General features: G+C 40.7%; 1 protein-coding gene across 12 annotated transcripts in view; it reads right to left on the minus strand.

Annotated features, from left to right (window-relative positions):
• The window catches only part of WASHC2C (WASH complex subunit 2C), a 38,129-nt gene that overhangs the window by 17,244 nt on the left and 1,970 nt on the right, over positions 1-18,915 (minus strand). For 6 of the 12 annotated variants that reach the window (XM_065067317.1, XM_065067313.1, XM_065067315.1 and 3 more), the window contains exons 4-20: positions 18,315-18,380; positions 17,481-17,654; positions 16,724-16,817; positions 16,285-16,343; positions 15,447-15,494; positions 14,327-14,431; positions 13,720-13,807; positions 12,403-12,471; positions 11,916-12,028; positions 9,634-9,706; positions 8,714-8,770; positions 6,566-6,727; positions 5,820-5,953; positions 4,275-4,367; positions 3,197-3,301; positions 1,772-1,888; positions 191-354 (exon numbers count right to left, since the gene is read on the minus strand). In XM_065067317.1, the coding sequence (XP_064923389.1) occupies positions 191-354; positions 1,772-1,888; positions 3,197-3,301; positions 4,275-4,367; positions 5,820-5,953; positions 6,566-6,727; positions 8,714-8,770; positions 9,634-9,706; positions 11,916-12,028; positions 12,403-12,471; positions 13,720-13,807; positions 14,327-14,431; positions 15,447-15,494; positions 16,285-16,343; positions 16,724-16,817; positions 17,481-17,654; positions 18,315-18,380 (1,721 nt within the window). The remainder of the gene's footprint in view (positions 1-190; positions 355-1,771; positions 1,889-3,196; positions 3,302-4,274; positions 4,368-5,819; positions 5,954-6,565; positions 6,728-8,713; positions 8,771-9,633; positions 9,707-11,915; positions 12,029-12,402; positions 12,472-13,719; positions 13,808-14,326; positions 14,432-15,446; positions 15,495-16,284; positions 16,344-16,723; positions 16,818-17,480; positions 17,655-18,314; positions 18,381-18,915) is intronic. The other 6 variants (XM_065067323.1, XM_065067320.1, XM_065067322.1 and 3 more) reach the window with 1 other exon arrangement.

The raw sequence follows: 18,915 nt of genomic DNA on the forward strand, positions 1-18,915 counted from the left end.
AGGAGAATGATCCATCACAGATACAAAAGAGGTAAAAAAGCCCAGCCCTGTCCATTCCCACTCACACACCTCCGCTTCCTCTTCAGTAGCAAGGGACAACACTTGCAATAGGCCTGGGTCCATCTGGTTTTGAGGGCACTGCTGTGCTGTTCCAAAAAAATGCCCCTCCCTCCTCTCCCAGGACTATCACCTCTCTTTAGTGATTGCAAATAAATCCTCCTCATCTTCTTCCTCAAAGAGGCTCATCTTCTTCACAGCTTTAGCCTGACTGACAGCGCTAGCTGGTTTTGCAGGGTCCTCTTTTTGGTCATCTTCTGAAGGAAGTTTAGCCGGCTTGGAGACATTCCAGTGTTCCTTAAAAACAAGGAACCCTTAAGCTTTCTTTTGGCTTGGTCAAAACCCCTTTCCCATTTTCTCTATAAGCAGAAACACTTCAGCATCTTGGCAGCCCTTGCATCTTTCTACTAGTCTGTTTTCCTTTGTGTTAGCCACTGTAATCTGACCCTGGCCACTGGTTGGCATCTGGACTTTGCCCAGCAAAGCAGGGTATGCATGCAGTGTCAACTGCAGTCACAGGAGTAAGGTCACCCAGTAGAACCTGATTTGAACTACTTAAAAAATTAGCAAGTTTGATGTTTGGAAAAAAAAATAATCAAATCACAAAAAAACAACAAAACCCCAAGAAAAAGCACAACAGCCACACCCAATACATCTCATTACTAGAGTGCACGATGCTGTACTTCTCATTTCCTCAACCTCCACGCACAGCAATTTTCTCTTCCCTCCCACCCGCCCTCCAAGCTAGCATTTAATCAAGCCTACCCACTGGACAACTACCCACTGAACAAGTCAAAAATCTACATTAGAAGGAAACATTTGTGGGGCTGGGAGAGCTTGCTGGCTTGTGTGTTTTCTTATTCCCCGTATTCCAAGTGGTTTGCCCTGTTCCCCGCCTTTGTTAGTCCCCTTTCTACAAGGGACTACAGGCATGTTGAAGCACGGACTTGGTTTATTCTACATTAAGATAAAAGATGCATCTAAAGATATTACTAGTATCTACTAAACAAGCAATTATGGGACAAGTAATAAAATCAAGTCTAAACAGAAGAGTAATTTTGGGGTGGGAGGGCTAAGGACATCTGTATCCTGTTCATGTGAGTTAATTCAGAGGCTTTCCAGACAAGTTTTTGATTTACTTAGTGTCTCTGGCTTTCATTTAAGATGCAGGACAACACATAATCCACCCCTAGAAGAGGGCTGCTCTCCAGAAAACCTAGTTAGTTATGTTTCATTTTTCCCATCCCTAGATTAAAAACAAAAATTAAAAAATCCACCAAACAAAAAACCCCAACCACCACACACAACCCCCCCCACCCCAAAACCCCCAAACAAATAAAAACTTCCTACATAGCTATATAGAACTGCTAAACTTTCCTAACAGAAATTAAAGCAGTAAGAGCAAACTTATTTTTTTCCTTTTAGTATTTTAAAGTCAGATTTGTTGGCAGCAGCCTCCATTTCCTATTGATCTTTCTATAAATGACTTTGAAAAAACTGATTTCTCTTCCACATGACTTTTGTTACCTAAATCCTGAGATAATCTGGGCCAAGAATCAGACAGCTTCCTCAGCTGCAAACAAGTCACAGGATTAGGACAGCCATGGCATGTGGACACAGAAGAGTTTGACTGTGGTTCCTGTCTCAATGGTTTTATGCTTTGCCCAGCATAAAGCCCAGTAACCCCTTTCAGCCAAACCTTACTCCTCAGTACCTCCTCATCACTGCTGAACAATAAACTGGAGGCTTTCTTGAGCGACTCTGACTGTTTTGCTTTCTCTTCCAGGGTTTTTTCCTGTTGCTTCTTGACAGGTACCACACCAAAAAGATCCTTAAAATAAAAGTAAAAAAAAAAATAAATCAAAAGTCAAAGCCACAATGAAAAGCTCTCCGAGAAGCCATCAGCATTCAAGACAGTGTTGCTATTCAGTTCTCAGATGAGTAGGAAAAAATAAATGGTGTTTTGTGAACCCTTTCTGAAGACAGTTTCAAGCGTGATACAGCATTCTGGTACAGGAAATTCTACGCACACAGCATTTGATAGACCAGAAACCTGTAAGCACCTTTTGGCCCACAGATTCTCCACCATAGGAGGCTTGACCCAGCAGCCAAAAAACACCACACAGTGATTCTGTTGCACAGCAGCTAACGCAATGGGGCACTGTTTCTACAGAGAACAAATCCTGTTCTGAGAGAACAGGCATTAGGCAGGCAGAACCACTCCCAGTGGGCAAGAACAAAGACTTTTCACCTGAAGACATTCATGCAGATTATTATATAGGCATCAGAATATGCAAAAGCATATGTTGACTTCACCACCTAACAATTACTTATGCTTTTCTCCACTCAACTTAAACTTCAGCTCCATAACACAACTTTTGTGGCAGATACCAGAGACTTCACCACATTATAAAATGTTTCACTATCCTGACGGTTGCTTCTGAACAGCTCCTATTCAGAAAGGTGAGCTGAAAGCAGCCCCCTCTTGAACAGGAAACCTTTGAGTTTGAAGAAGTCCTCTATCTTAGCACTCTGAGGAGGCCCCCTATTTGCCCCAGATTAAGACTATGGGGTAAATTAACTCACCATGAATGCTGCAGTTGGGTGGGAGGAAGAAGAGGGTAAAAAGAGGTAATAAAAGCACACACTAATTCAATTTTGTTAAGTTTTTTTGCACAAACTGTGTTCTGATCTCAGGTTTCTACACTAGCAGCCACAACTCTTACTGAAAAGTGTGAAAAAAAGGAACTGACCAGCCATGACACAAGAGAAGCAAAAAGTCATCTGTGTGGCCAGGTACCACAGGCCAGGATCAAACAGCTTCTTGAAGCTCATATGCATTCTATTGCTCTGTATTCTCTAGTCCTATCAATCAGAGCAACAATGCCCTTCACATTTAGGTCCACAAATGATATGCACTGACTGCAAAATACTAAAAAGACACCAAGAAGTTGCAAAAATCCCTGCTACCATTCTCTTCCGTAATGCTGCCCACAATGCATGATCGACCTGGTGCTCTAATTTACAAGCTCCATTTACAAGCTTAGTGTTGTAGACTTCTGAATATTTCCTGCTGCCTTTGCAATAGCCTGTGGAGGAGTGTTCCCATACATAGGCAGTATCAGTAAGTGGTACTTACCTCTTCATCATCATCAAACAAGGAGAGCGAAGCTTTTGTCATGGACTTGCTGGTGGGAAGAGATGTAGCTTTGGATTTCACAGTTTTACTTGATGAAAACAAGTCCTGTGCAAACCAAAGAAACATTACTTTGCAAAGCAATGCAATAAGAACTCTAAATGAGACATTCATGCTTTTATTTTTAAAAAAACGTGTTTAGTGTGCCTGTGAAGTAGGAAAAGATTGTCTTACTCAGCTGTACCAATCACCTGCAACTCTGCAGGGATTTTCCTCAGTTTTGCAGATTAATTGCTAGCTGGAACTACGGACACAAAATTAAACGTTTGCAGTCTTTCATGATTCTTGTTCTTGATTTGTTGATCTTTCCTCCCTTCAGGCTTTCAATTTATGCCTGTGCGTACCACACAAATTTAACTCTCTGAATATAGGGAAATACAAGAAAGACGCTGAGGTTCTGGAGCAAGTTCAGAGAAAGGCCAGGAAGCTGGTGAAGGGTTTGGAGCACAAGTCTTACGAGGAGCAGCTGAAGGAACTGGGGCTGTTTAGCCTTGAGAAAAGGAGGCTGAGAGGAGACCTTATAGGTCTCTACAACTACCTAAAAAGATGTCGTAGCATGGAGGGTGCTGGTCTCTTCTCCCAAGTAACAAGGGAGAGGACAAGAGGAAATGGCCTTAAGGTTTATATTGTATATTAGGAAAAAATTATTTACAGAAAGGGCTGTGAAGCATTGGAACAGGCTGCCCAGGGAAGTGGTTCAGTCACCATCCTTGGAGGTGTTTAAAAGACACATACATGAGGTTCTTAGGGACATGGTTTAGAAGTGGACTTGGCAGTGTTAGGTTAACAGTTTGACTTCATGACCTTAAAGGTCTTTTCCAATCAAAATGATTCTATGAAAAAGTCAAGAGATTTCACTCTGGGAGAAGAAGGAACTTTCAGGATGGCTGGGAGTAGATGTATAAATGTCAGAGTTCCCAATCCTACAGATAAATAAGGAGTTTCCAGATATGAGTGGACTGAAGTAAGAGTGACTGAGATCCCAAGGATTTCTGTAGGGAATTATTGAAGAGATACTTACTTCAGAATCCTCCTCATCAGAAAAGAGGCTCTTCTGTTTTCTTGGAGGTGTTTCAGATAAAGTCTTGAAGTCCTCCCCTGAAGATGGTTGACTCTTTAGGACAAATAACAATGCTGCATCAGCACCCATTTAGATTCAGTAAGGGCAGGAACATCATATGATCCTTTCTAAGGGGCATGCTGCTAGCAGCATCCCAGCAGTTGAAGGGACAGAATATAAGCTTGTCACCCATGGGCTGAAGCCCAAAACTTATCTTTTGAGTGAGTTCCTCACATGTAGCCAGAGCTATGCACAAGTGATTTGCAGGTCTTACCACAGGCCTCTCCTCCCACCACCATCCTTCTCAGCAGAAAAACGTATTCATCAACTCATGCCAGGCTCACTCGCGAGTTAAACGAAAATGTTTCTTTTAACAAGCTGTGTTTTGTAAAGGAATAGAGCAGTTTGTGCCAGCCAACATTTCCTGCATTATCACAACACAGCCCCAGCCTGCCACCAGCTATACTGTCATTAAACTCAGAATGATTCCAGACCCAAGCACTACTGTCAGCAAGCTTGGAATAAAACATAACCCTCACTTCCTGACAGCAGGAATGGTGCTGCTGAATCAGTTCTCATCCTCTCCACCAGGAAAGCCAAGTTCTGTGAGATCAGAGCAATGGTACCGGATGATCTCCCACCACCACTCCTGCTCCACTGACCATGGATACTCTTGCACTGCACCAGAAATAGAAGTTGGCTTTGGCCCGTGTGCTCAGGTGCTTCTCATAAGACAATACAGAGAAAGTCCTACAGCAGTTTGCATTCGATATCCCCAGCACTGTACACGTGTCAGTCCAGAGAACAGAAGAGTCACTGTAGCTCATTATGTTAAAATACTCCTTGGACAGGAAATATGTATAAAATGAATACATACAATCTCTGCCATAGAAACAAAGAGCATTACTACTTTCCTCAAGACACTGCTCTAAAAATGGAAGTGGAGTAGGTGCCAGGAGGCTCTCAAAACTCTGTACATGTGTCCTCAGGACAGCATTTAGAACTTTCTACAATTTAAGAGTTTTCAGCTGAAAAACAGCTTTTTAAACACTCCAAGCACTATATACGCTTAGGTACAACTGTGATATCTGCCTTTCTTTCTCTCAATATAGACAAGCAATGGGTCACCAGCCAAACTGCTGTAAGTACAGACACAGTCTATGTAGAACAGAACAGTGACACCAAAGGTGGGCTGGTTTAATTTCAGCCATGAACTTCAGAACCATTTTTTATCAGAAGCTTCTCATTTTGCTCTCATTTCAACCCTACCTTACTAAGATTCTTCTAATCACTGTCCACACACACAATAAACCTCAAACCCAAAGTCTGAGAGGCAAAATGCATCTAAGGACCCCTGAAGCACTCTGGTCATAGAAGACCCTACAAACTTAAGTTCTGTTCACAAATATGGCATGTCCATAGTGTTGTACATGGAAAGACTACTTCGGCTGCAGTAGTAACTTTTTCCTAAAACCTTAGCCATACAATCCATTTATATGCCATTACCTTCTGTTCCATGACTGCCTCCCTATGGCTTTCTATTTCTTTAGCTGTGCCAGCAACCACAGGAGAAATGGCAGGTTTTTCCTTGAATAAGTCACCTTCTTCATCATCATCAAATAGGTCAGCTGTGGACTTGACTGCATTAAGAGACAAAACAAAGAGGAAATGACAGGAAAAGAACAGCCACTACCGAACAAGAGAAGATACCAGTCTCAAAAGATACCATGCTCCCTTTTTAAAGATGACCAACATCAAGAGTCTTTAAGAGATAAAGCCAGACAAGCTCTTAAAGGGAAACACCACTTACCTGAGAGCACTAGTGGCAGAGAGTGCAGCCAACAAGCATTGGGGCAGAGTCAGCTGGCAGCTCTAAAGGCAGTGTTTTATATTGGCTTGGCACCTCTAAAGGCCTTGAGCCTGACAATAGGGACTGTTTGGCACCAGGGCCACAAGGTTGTGTGAATAAAGTCTGTATAATTTACCTGATTCAAGTCTAGATACTGTCCTGGTAGTAGGAAAAGCATCCTAAGAGAGCAAAGTCAGCAGAGAGCATGTACAAATAAACCAGCCCCATGCCACGCTGCGGAAAACAAATGCCAATAACAAAACCAAACCAAATAAAAAAACCCAAACACCAAAACAGAAATAACAAAGATAAAGGTTTGAATTTTGTAACCCACTGGTTCCTATCAGTTTGAATTTTTATGACCTTTAATGTTTAATCTTCCACTACATATATACAGAGGTACCTGAATCTGGAGGCTTTTTAGTTGCTGCCACAAAGAAGTCATCATCATCATCATCAAACAGAACAACTTTCCCAGGCTGTTTCAGAGTTTTCTCTGTGCTCTGTGCTGCAGATTTCTTGTCTTTTTCCACAATTACAGTGGAACCGAACACATCACTTCCTCCTGCAGGTCAGATGGAGGGAAAAATAAACAAAAACCACCACCCACAGAGATATCATTGCCAGTTACCAAAAAGCTGAACTGATGCCATAGAAAGTGGAGCCAGGCAGAGTTTCCATCACAGCAACTTTTAATGCACTCCTGCAACAATGACACATCAAATCCATTAGCCAGAAACTTCCTGATAAGCCATGTCACAGACAGACAGCCCCTCACTCTCACTGCAGTCACTTATTCCTCAAACCTGACCATCTCCTCTAGGAACAGCAGCCAGGTTCTGTGTTAAAACTAGAAGACCCAGCAGTTCCACGCTGTTGCCCCTATGGACTTCCGAAACCAGAATCCTATTTTACTAACTAGTAAGCCACACCACTGTGGACAAACAAAAGTGGTAAGGTGCTTGAGTAGAGGGAAGGACAGGTGACTGACTTCTCCCGAGGAGGTGCACTCGCCATGCAAGACCACTAGCAGTACAGCAGTGTGAGGCTGAGTTTGGTCCCAAGATTCCTGCATACTTCTGACATAGCAGTGATCAACTAGACTAAGTTCATAACAGCTGTTTCTTCTGCATTTGTTGTGGAAATGTTCAGCTTCAGTGATATGTGCATGTCAACACATTGTCAGCAAACACTTCTAATGTTTTTGACAAAAACTGGCAGCCTGGTTCTAAGCTGGTCTTTTGCTTCGTATGTATAGGCGCTTGGAAACGGTGAGAAAAAAAATAACCAACAAAAAAACCAAAACCGACTTAAATTGAAAGTTTGGCAGAATGTAGAACAACTGCTATTTGGTTAAAAGTAAGCAAACTGCATGAATTTTGACCAGCACAGCAGCAGTTTGTTATTAAAAAGCATATCACACAATTAGAAAGTGCCACAGGATTGACAGGAATACAGCCACAAAGCTTGATTATTAAACATTCCCAAGTACCTAAACAAACTGTTCACTGGGAATGGGTTCATCAAGCGATTTTGAATAGCAAAGGAGCCTTAATCTTGTTTCTTCCCTGGTGACTTCAGCCTGTCTACAAGTTACTGAGAGGGAGCAACAGAAGACTTTGAATTAATGCTACGTATAACTTAATATGTAATGAACTAGAGCAGGACACTGTTAGAATGATGGGAAATTCACTACTTATGCAACAGCACCTCCAAGAAAGAGCAAAGGATAAAGAAAACTTCAATCTGCTGTCTTTAATTTTGATACCAAGTCTTATCATTATGTATAACTTTGATCCTGGAGTAAAAAGGCTGTATTTGTATACATCCTACAGTAAAAAACACACTGACTGAGGGCTCAGCCATAGTTTTAAAAAAGGCCTTTCTCAATAAAGGGTGAAACTTAAAATTAAGGTAACTCAGTCAGATGAAGACCCTACAAAGAGACAGATACCAAAGTCAGTTGACTCAGAGAGACTGATGACACAGGTTTCTTTTCACTGCTCAGCTTGAAGCCTGATATGGAACAAGCATTGAATTCTTTTTAACTCTGAGTTATAGAGCTGATCCTTCCTCATGTATGCCTCCTAATCAAAAGCAGATAAACAAGATTGGTCTTATTTACCTGTGTCACAAGAATATATGAACTTGATGTTTAAACTGTTCTTCAGCTAACCCAAGGGAATATGATCAAATCTGAAAGATCAAAATGCACTTCATCCTCAGAGTATAGAGGGAAGGTGTAACGACATGAACTGCAGACTTAAGCCATATAATATTGGTTAACACGCATTCTTAAGAGTTTATAGCACAAGACTGGAAGCTGACAGCTGCTAATACCTGCCATCAGAGTTCCTATAGAATCTTGATTACTCAAAGCATGCTGCAGTTTAGGCTTAGCATGATAGAAGCACCTGTATTTGTCACTAAGCATATGACCAAGCAATGCAGTGCTGCTGTATTTGGACAGTTTTCTTTAAAACCTCACCAGTAGGTTTTAAAGAAAATAGCATTTTGTGCATGAAGCAATTTGCTATTGAATGAATCATACCTGGGAACAGAGATACTGCACCTGCAGGAACTTTCTTTAAGGACTTTGTGGAGGATGCTGAAATCATAGGAAGTACAATACAAATGGATGCACTTGTTTTATGCTGTCAAAGCCTTCAGAACTCTACCATAGATACAGGAGTTTGAGAAGTCTTTGAGCTCCATTTTTCTTCTCAACAGCTCAGAACTCTTTAGATATTCTCCTCGAACATCCGGGTTTTTTTGCAGATATATGACAATCTAGCTATTTTTCTTCCACTAAAACTCCGCAAAACAGCTAAACTGAAGCTTATAAACATAATATACATTTACACACAGCATTATTATTGTATACATCCTACAGTAAAAAACATGCTGACTGAGGGCTCAGCCATAGTTTTAAGTTTTTTACAAGAGTTCACATTTGCACACTCAAAACCATTTCAATGCAATACACTCAAAACAAAGTGGCTCAATCTCCCAACCCATATCTGGAAATGGACCAAACACAGCGCTTCAGCGAAAGCTGCTGCTGTATACAGTGTGTGCTCAGACTCCTTAAGGGTCTGGATATGCAGCTAGTGGGAAACTCAGATATGCATTAATCTGCAAGAGAAAAAATCTTTAGTCCATTCAAACCCACAAGTTGATCCCGCAAAGTACTCCTCAGCAGCAGGAACCCAGTGCATGCAGAGAGCTCTGCCAATATCAGTAAGGACATCCTTTCAGCTTCAGGACAGTAGGTGTGTGTAAGAGACCATAGTGAACAAACATTTAAAAATCAAGAAAACACAGCTGTTCTCTTTTAAGACTGAGGAGGAAAAGAGGCTTGCCAACAATTGCTACTCCAGACTTTCTAGTTTGGAAACAAAGCAGTCTAGCTGCTAGCAGTGATAAATCACAGCATAAGACAGGACTACAGAGGCAACAGTTCGTTCTTACCTTCACTTATTGGGTCTTGCTCCTCTCTCTCTTTTGATTCTTCTCCTTTTGGTGCTTCAGCAAAAAGATCACTCTGATTGTAGATGAAAATGCAAGGAAGGGGAAGTGGTGAATTTGTTTTGGTAGGAAAAGACAACTCCCGATTTTTCCATGTAGAATATCCACTTCTAAGCCAAGACAGAGGAAGTAAACACCACACCTCCTCCAAGGGATGCCTGCACATATGGACTGGAACCTAGGTACTCAAGTGCTAACTTGAGTGCATACGATCAGAAGAGTAGCCTTCTGTCTTCTGAAATTTAATTTACACTGATTATCAGTCTGTCTACTGCAAAGAACAAATTAGCTTTTATTTGCACATCTTCAAGGGCTTACACTGATTAATTTACAGCTGTTTAGGTCCTGATTAAACTTTTATAGGCCTTCCTACTGAAGCTTACTCAGTGAGGTTTGAAGAAACAACTCAGGTCAGGAAAAGCATAAAAATACTCCTGAACTTCACATGACTAAGATGAATGATTTATATTGTTGCTAAAGAGATGCTAAGACAGCAGTATGGTGCAGAGATATACATTATAGCTCAAAAGCATTGCAGGACACTGCCACAAAAGTTTTTGTGTTCAGCTGCCCAGTGCCAAAGCTCCCTAAGAATCACAGTTTAGCTTTCCAGAGACTGACCACTTAATTTCATAAAAGCCTCTCTCTTATGGGAAGTCAGGTACTAGAGGTTGCCTACCTGGAGACTCCAAATGTATGGTCTTTGTAGAAAGTTTTGCGGAAAGAGGCAGCAATTCTTAGGAAAGTGTAGGGGAGTGGAGGGCTGCGACAGGGATGTCAGTGATTAATTGTACATCTGCCTGTTGACCTACTGTGGCTGCCTTCTGGTACAGTAAGGCCTCCTCCATTGCACAAGTGAAGATAAGTTACCCTTCCTAGATTATTAACTTTCAGGTAACAAAAAACCAAGAACAAGTGTATAAAAAGGCAGGCAACAATCACAGCCAAATCTGCTTGGCTGTCCTGTATCTACAAGATGAGGAAAGTAGTCTTGGCAATAAATAACCAAGAGGCTCTAATGATAGCTTCACCTGAATTTGCACCAACACAAGGATGCCTTGCACTTTCAGATTACTTTTTTTCTTTAATTGTGGTTTGTTTATTTTTTTTTTTAAGCTGTTAGCTGCCACTTAAAAAGAAAGCATGCTAATATTTTTTTCAATAAAGACTGTGTTTGGGTGGAAAGCATTGCATGGAACTATCCTCTTCCCTTCACACAATGCCCCTGTTCGGTGCTTGTTGGCTATATTCTAGTAGATTGGCATGGTAAGCTTGAGATCAGCTGTACATGAGGCCTCCTTCCAAATTTCAGTCTAATAGCCTCCTCTGCTCCAAGAAACACCTGACTTCTGTTCTAGTTGTAACGAGAAACACAACATCCCATAAAGGCAACAGTTTGGCTACTGTTTTGGACTAACCTTGACTATTACCATATCATTACTGCGTCTGATTTTTGTCATGCAGATTTGTTATACACTATCACATTCTTAAATCTTAAGTAACCCTGACACTGGGTTTCTATCCCCTTTCATATGCACAAACTATGCTAAAATAAGGTCAGAAACATACTTTTTCCTTCATCAAGCCAGCCCTAGATACATAGCACAAATGTAAGCTTAAGGTGAACCTTTCTTGCCGATGCAGGTAAGCCATGAATTGTACAGTAACTAGATGAAAAAACACAGCATAATTGCAATAAGGAACTTTTAATAAACCAGAGACAGAGAAGCCCAACAGCATCACTGTCTGGATACGGTATGTGAAAGACAAAGTGAGAAGGGCATCACATTCTCTTTCCTCTCAAACTTCTCGCGCACCCAGGGAGAGAGAATGACAAAATTCAGTATTCTCACAGGCATTTTAATAAAAATCTGATTTTACAATAAACAAGCTTTATGTAATTTTATTTACCTTCGCAGATAAAGGTGAGGTGCTGAGTAAGCTCTGCTAGAATTAGAACCTGTCTAATGTAATGCTAGAACCACACTTGCATCCCTCATCAGCACCACTAGAGCAGACTAGCGCCAAAGGGGAATACAAGTACCTCACTCAAGTAGTTCTGTTTCTCCATTGGAAAGATACACTGTCCCACTACATTTGGACAGCACCAACAACACAATGCTACTTCCCTCCCCTTCCTTCCAGAGGTGGGAATTAGTGGAGATCTTTAGTTTTGTTTTTAAAAGGAAAACACACTCAATTTCTATGCTCTCCAGCATTCTCACCTCTTCATCATCAAAGAGACCCGTTCCACCACTGAAGAGGCCACCCCTTGACCCAAACGGTGTGAAGTCTTCATCAGTCAGCTTAGGAGGCTTGAAGATGTCATCATCTTCATCTAGAAAGCACAGGAACCATGAACTGTGGTGGGACTGACCAGGTTTCAGGGAAAGCAATTAAAGAGACAACCAAAATAAAAACTAGTTTGATTCCATCACCTTTCTCTTACAAACATGACACACAGAGAAAAACTGCTGTAGACAGACTGGGTTGTATGTCATTGCTCCACCACCACATTTAAGGAAGAACTCTCACTGAGCCTGTTTCTAGCCTTGTTTTACATGCACATCACAACCTAGATTTGTTTACATGCTCACCTTGAAAGAAGCTCACTGATATGCCACCCAGTTTCTAGACTTGATGCTACAATTTCCTAAGTGATGTCTTACAATCCAGCATGTAATTCAAAAACAAGAGGGGAGCATAACCTACCATCTGACGGAACTCTAACTTCTTTCTTCTCTTTCAGGGTTTTCCTTGTTTTGGTCTCTGATGGCAGCGCTTTAAGAAGAAAATTTCAAAGCAAAAATAAAACAGTCCACATTTACTTGTAGCTTGTGACCAATCTATGGTAAAAAGAAAAATAAAATATCTCGTGTAGCTGACCTGTATGTTTTCATATGAGTCAGCCTACTGAAGCAGTTCTACAAAGTAAAGGTTCTAAAATTGGGACTTAAAATTGTAATAGCATCATTCTGTCAGGCACTGTGGGTTCAAGACAGTTGCCCACATACACACTAGTGGCACCTGAGATGCCAGAGATCAACACAGCATTCCAGATGGTATAGATCCTACACAGAGCTTGCAGAACCTTTGAGCATCTCAAACAGCTACAGACATATTATACTTTGATTCAGCTACCAAAAGTAAAGACAGAGTTTTATTTCCTGTGATGCTACCATCAAAAGGTTATTTCGATGAATGGGAGATTTCCCTGTAACTGAACTATGTAAGCTGGTATGTTTTATATTCTGATATCCACAGGCCTAGCTCGGTTGTTTGAACTCTGCAAAAACACATAAACAAACTGTTCTTGTCTGTTCATGCTCTCAAAATTACCAGTCAAAAGTAGGCTCACAAGCACTTTTAGCCAACCTAATTTCAGTCAACTATTTTCCACTGCTACTTTGCTGCAAGAATAACTACTTGACAGAGGTCTCTCCCTTTGAAAATGACACCAAAGTAAATGCAGTATTTAGTCTAAATTATCACAGAAAACAGTAGCAAGAAAAAGTTCCTCAAAACACAGTACGTTTAAGCCCCAAAGAAGAAAATACAAACAATCCACACCACATGAAAACACCAATCTACTGTATGAGGGGTTCTCCACTGTAGAGCTCACAGAAAAACTACAGTGACCAAGGGCTTCCACATCCTTAGTTGAAACAGGGAGAAGCACATGAGGCCAAACATGCAGTTTTGTGTGCAGAGGCAGGATCAGATTGGAGGAAAAAACCTTTCCAATAATATGTGTGCTTAGAGAGTGACCTGCCTCACCTGAAAGCAATGTGTTTTCTACTATAACACTCTGAATTTCAATTCAATCCTATATGTTAGGGCCAAGAGGTTTCTCAAAACACAAAATAGTGTCTTTAATTGCTTTTGTTGGGCTTTCACCTAATACATATTCAAATAACAGACCTGTGTAACTTCATGTATTGTTACACAGAATCTCCTGTCAAACTCTCTCGTGAGTCTCCTTCTATCTCACAAGTACTAGCACTTATCAAAACCAAAGAGTTAACTTACATGAGCACTCTTCATCCTGTTTGGCTGGCACTTCTCCTTTGATTCTGGCTGCCAGCTCATCTGCAAATGATGTTGGCCTCTTCTTTTTCTGAGGAGCAGGGACAAATAACAGCATATTCTTTATATACAATCCAGTTATCAACTTGATGCAATTGCAATTATAAGTACTGTATTCTACAGTCTCATTTGTACAATATCCTGTCTAGACTTTGATTGAAGCCCTCAGAAGAGGTAATACAGCTTTCTATTAAGAAAGCAATTAAGAGATTATGCATGCATTTCTAGTCTCTTACAATCACATGATTTTTATTGTCACCTCATTTTGGGAGCAGGACAAGCAAGAAGCATTTCCCACACACAAATGAAACAAGTAAATTCTTAATGACCTTTAAAGACAGCTTTGATGCCAGTTTAGGGTGCAGGAGTCCTCTTGTTTAAAGGGGTAAAGCCTGAACAACCATGTTGAAAGACCACTCAGGATTTTTACAGGCCCCTTCTACAAGATCCCATCCCAGGTAACTGAGAACTACCGTTATTGTCCCTTTAAGGACAGATTTATCATGAGGGAAGTCAAACCTCTCCCTCGAGGGAGACAACAATTACTTACAGGCCTTGTACTTTCATCCAAGTCTCCATCCTCGTCTTCCTCTTTTTCAGAGTCAAAGAGATCACAGGCCTCATAATCATCTTCATCACTCATCTGTGCTGTCCTCTAAAAAACAAGAACACCCTGTTGTGTTCTTCTGAAACTGGCAAGCACAAAACTACATCTGCTTCGATATTCAAAGCAAACTTACTGAAAGGAAGGATATGTACAGCTAGTTTGAGGTACTTCACAGCTTTTGAGAGGTAAGAAAGGAGTGTCTCTAACTCCAAGCAAGTTGCTGCATTCTCTAGAACACCTCTGTGCTGCATCACTGAACATTTCTGGACCAGAGAAACAACTGAGGACGCTAAGGCTCTCCTGACAAGAAGTGTATTGCTACTATACACAAGCCTGAACTGCTTTGGCTTCCTTTAGTTTATGAGCTCATCTCCACTAAAGACCCAGTGTTTAGCCTTAACTCAGGAACATTGTGATCAACTAAAAAAGGGTTGCTTTTTGAAACATCGTTCTTTTGGCACTAAATTGTTTCAGATTGAGGATCCCCATGTAAAAGTCTTTTGCAGTGGCACATCTAAATACGGTAAGATTTGTTCTCCTACTACACCCACTACCAGTGACTGAAGTCAGGTTTGAATTTTTCAATCTAAACATTTCTTTTCCCTTTTCCTTCATCATCCAAACAGACATGATTTTCAAACACTTAATACTGTTCACATGTTTGATTTCATGTCATACCCAAACTGCACCGTTTCTTATTTCCTGCATAGCAAGTTTAGAATTTTAATTATAGACCAAATAATCCCACAGGAGCCTAGTTTTCCTGGGGCAGATTCTTTGAACTCTCATGGCTCCAAAGTAATTCCTGAGAAAAATACAAATCAGGCAATGCCATGCCACATACACTTTGCATCTAATGATAGCTTGCAAGCATGTCTTTAAGCCCAGCTCAGGTTCAATTTCACAACAGTGCCATCTCTTCCCACATGAAGTTATACAAATCAGGCTTAACCAAAGTTTTTAATAATTAATTGTCACGGGCTCTTATCTCCTCTTTCTAGCATCCTCACTGTATCACAAAGTGGAAAGCCTTTCAGGTATGTACCAGGGTGTATAACCATACCGTCTTTTGGTCATCTTCACTAGGGTTTCCAAATTCATCATCTGATTCCTGGAACACAAGAGACCCAAAGACAAGTACCACACATTACTTTCTTCAGCAGTTAAGGGAGAGGGCTCAGAAATTCTGAACTTGCATAGGTTTACACATTCAGACCTCACCATCATGATCTGATCAACAAATTGCTTTCCCACCACTGACCATCTTTATGAACAGAGCTCACTGGGAAGTCATTAATTTAGCAAAGACAGCAGGCTCCATCTGACAGTGCATTTGAGTTTCTCAAGAGGGATTTAACTTTAATTGGCAAAAGAAGGGAGTGCTTCCACAGTACATTTACAAAGCAGAGACATCCCAGCCAAGGCAGACAAAACATATCAGAAATTGATAGCTCAGTGCAACAGATTCATGAGGCAAAGCCTGGAGGTGCATTATTGAGACCTACTTAACCTTTAAACTTGCTCCAGTTAGTCTCCATCCCATTCTCTGTAACTGCAATTTACAACAGACTCATTCCCAATAAATGCAATTCTTGATAAGAATCTGATTTGCTTCACAAAGTGAAATTAAACTAGAATAAAACACTTCAGTTTGAAGTATTCTACTTGAGAGGCAGCTAGAGCCAATATCAATTTATTGCTCCTCTGAAAAGCTGCAAAGGAAACTACTGCATAAGAATAATGAAAAGCATATTTACCACAACCAACATAGGGAACAGACATTGTGCAATATTATCTTGAGACTTCATGTGAAAAAGCAAGGTAGCTAATGGCCTCACACACAATCAAGGACTCATGAATACTTGTGCAAAGTAGCTGGCACTCCGCCACTTGTCACTTACCTCTTCATCCTTCTCTTCACTGTCAATTACACTTCCACGATCACTGTCTACTGATCCTTCTATTTTAAATGGAAACAGAAAAATGAAGATAAGACATGACATCTGTGCACAGAGCAATGTGGTCAATAGGCATATTGACAGTCATTTTAAAGGCTTTATGAAGAGAACTAATCAGGTAGAAAAGAGAGTGGTTTGTAAGGGCTTTGAAGGCTGCTGAAATTTAACCACTTTATGTTTGTAATATACAGAGCACAAGTTACTGAGAAGTTATTGCTTTGCGTACTGGAAGAGTGTTCGTCACAGCATGACGCATTTTTTTTTCTCCAGCTAATTACAGTGTGCAACTAAACATGCAAGAACACTATGCAGTATAACCCAAGCTGTGAGACCAGTCTCAGATCAGGAACCAGTTACTCACATAGGTAATTCCAGCACATACCTTCACTAGAAAGATCTCCAAGGCCAACATCATCTTGTTCCATAAACTGCTGAGAGCCAATCAAGTATGGTAAAGGCCTGTCAATATAGAGATCCTGGAAAAAGACAACATCACGTCTTTCTGGCATTTGGGAATAGCTCTACATTGCTGATGAAGACAGAAGTCTTGCAACCCTTGTTTTAACTCAAGGAAGATAACAAACTTGTTTAAAGTCCCACCAGACACGTGCATCAAGTCAGCCTGCAATTGGGTGGGCCATCTGAGGTTTATTCCTTTTTAACAGTCAAAGGAGGCTACTTCTATTTGTGTGATCCAACCTTGTATTTTAGGTGTCATCTAACAGAATAATACCCTTGCAAAGAATTCAGGCATCAGTCTTATCCCAAATCCTTCACCTAAGGTTCTTAATTACCGGGAGAATAAAAACCACCTATGAAGATACAGTTTGTACCTAAAAAGCATGAAATTTAAAGGTCCTACTCCACCTGGAATTGAGAGTTCCCTTTCCAAGTTCACTGCCATTAAACTATTAATAACTCCCTTTTGGGTGCCATACCTTAATGCTAACGCAACTGCAAGGCAAGCTGGCTACACATGGAATAGCTCAGAAGTAGCACTTCTTCAGATATAGTCATCAAATCTTTCTTTTAGGTAACAAATACCAACTTTATATCAACACAGGGATACTGCCAACAGAAGCAAAAAGCAGTTCCAACAAAGCCAAACCCATGCTCCCTGCAAGAATAGGCCCCTGTACCTTTGGCTCAAGTATCAGCTCCACTCTCTCATTACTTTCTTCCTCTTCCGAGTCGGAGTTGCCCGCTTTGATGTCTAGCTGTTCAAATGCACTGTCCAGAACTTGCAACCCATAATTCACTGCTTCTTGGATTTTGGGGATCAGATCAGCTTCTTTCTGTTCCCTTGTCTTTTCCTTTAGGAATAGGAACAACACACTAATTGTATTTTACTCAAGACTCAATCTCATTGCAATATGCATGCAAAATTTTAACTTCAAATTAGTACAATGAAAGCTTTTTCCACTATATGTACGAGAGGCCTTCAGAACCATTTTTTGCTTGACTTAATTAATCTTTGTCACTCCAAGAAACAGAGCTGTTCTAAACATCCACAGCAGCAGAGTACTACCTTCTCTGTGCTCCCAGCCCATCAAGGCAACATTTAGGGTACAATGCACCTAGACTGTAAGATACATAAAAAACACTCTGAGTTTTTAATCACTGGGAGTTGCAGCCCCCACTACCTTTGAAGCCAGAAAGAAGGCCCAAGGCCACAGTTCTCTTGCTGAAAAAAACATGCATACAAATTTGAAAATCAATGCATAAATCTTGGCTACTAGACACAGTATCGAGCTTGGGGAGGCTTTAACAAATTATCACACACTGTAGTGGTCTCCCATGCTACTGTCAACTTCATGTTTGAATGACACACACTGTTCAACAAAGAGACCTCAAGAAAATGGAAACCATTTGGTTTGTAAGCTGTAAATGTCCACATAATCAGTTTGAAAATGAGAAGATAGACAAGAGCTGCAAACACATTGCCAGCACTCAGGGCAGCTTAAGTTAATTACCTGCTCTGTTTTGTCTCCAACATCAGCTTTGGGAATAGGCTCTTCCACTTCTTCATCATATACTCTCTAAAAAGTCAAGCAAAATTAACTCAACTAAGCACAACATACTGCTGCAGGGGCTAAAAGACCACCAACAAAATAAAATACACTGTTAATGTGTAATTAACATTAGGCATCTTCATAGCCTCCTTCATGGACTAAGGTGATCATCCTAAACTTACCATCAGGTAGGCTCTCAACCCAACTGAGGCAATTCAAGACTGCAAATATCACTGCAGTAGTAGACAAAAGCTGACCATTTAACCCTGTTCACAGATGAACCTGAATACATTAAAAAAGCACTGTTTTAACCCCCCAACATAAAGCAATTCTAGAAACCTTCAAAGTCAAACCTAAGTTTACTTATAAGCTGTCTATTTTCCTTTTGTTTTCTGGCGTTTAGTAGATTTCCTTCTTCAGCATTTACCCTTCTCCTGTACTTAGAAGGTTCCCATCCTACCTCAGCTTTCATTTGTTTTGATGATCTCTCCCATCGTACTCTTTTAACACTCTTGTAAGTTCAGCTACAAGGAGACACAAGGGAATAAAAGTCTCCTTTGAA

Source organism: Columba livia, chromosome 6 (genome assembly GCF_036013475.1).
Source record: "Columba livia isolate bColLiv1 breed racing homer chromosome 6, bColLiv1.pat.W.v2, whole genome shotgun sequence".
Classification (NCBI taxonomy): domain Eukaryota; kingdom Metazoa; phylum Chordata; class Aves; order Columbiformes; family Columbidae; genus Columba; species Columba livia.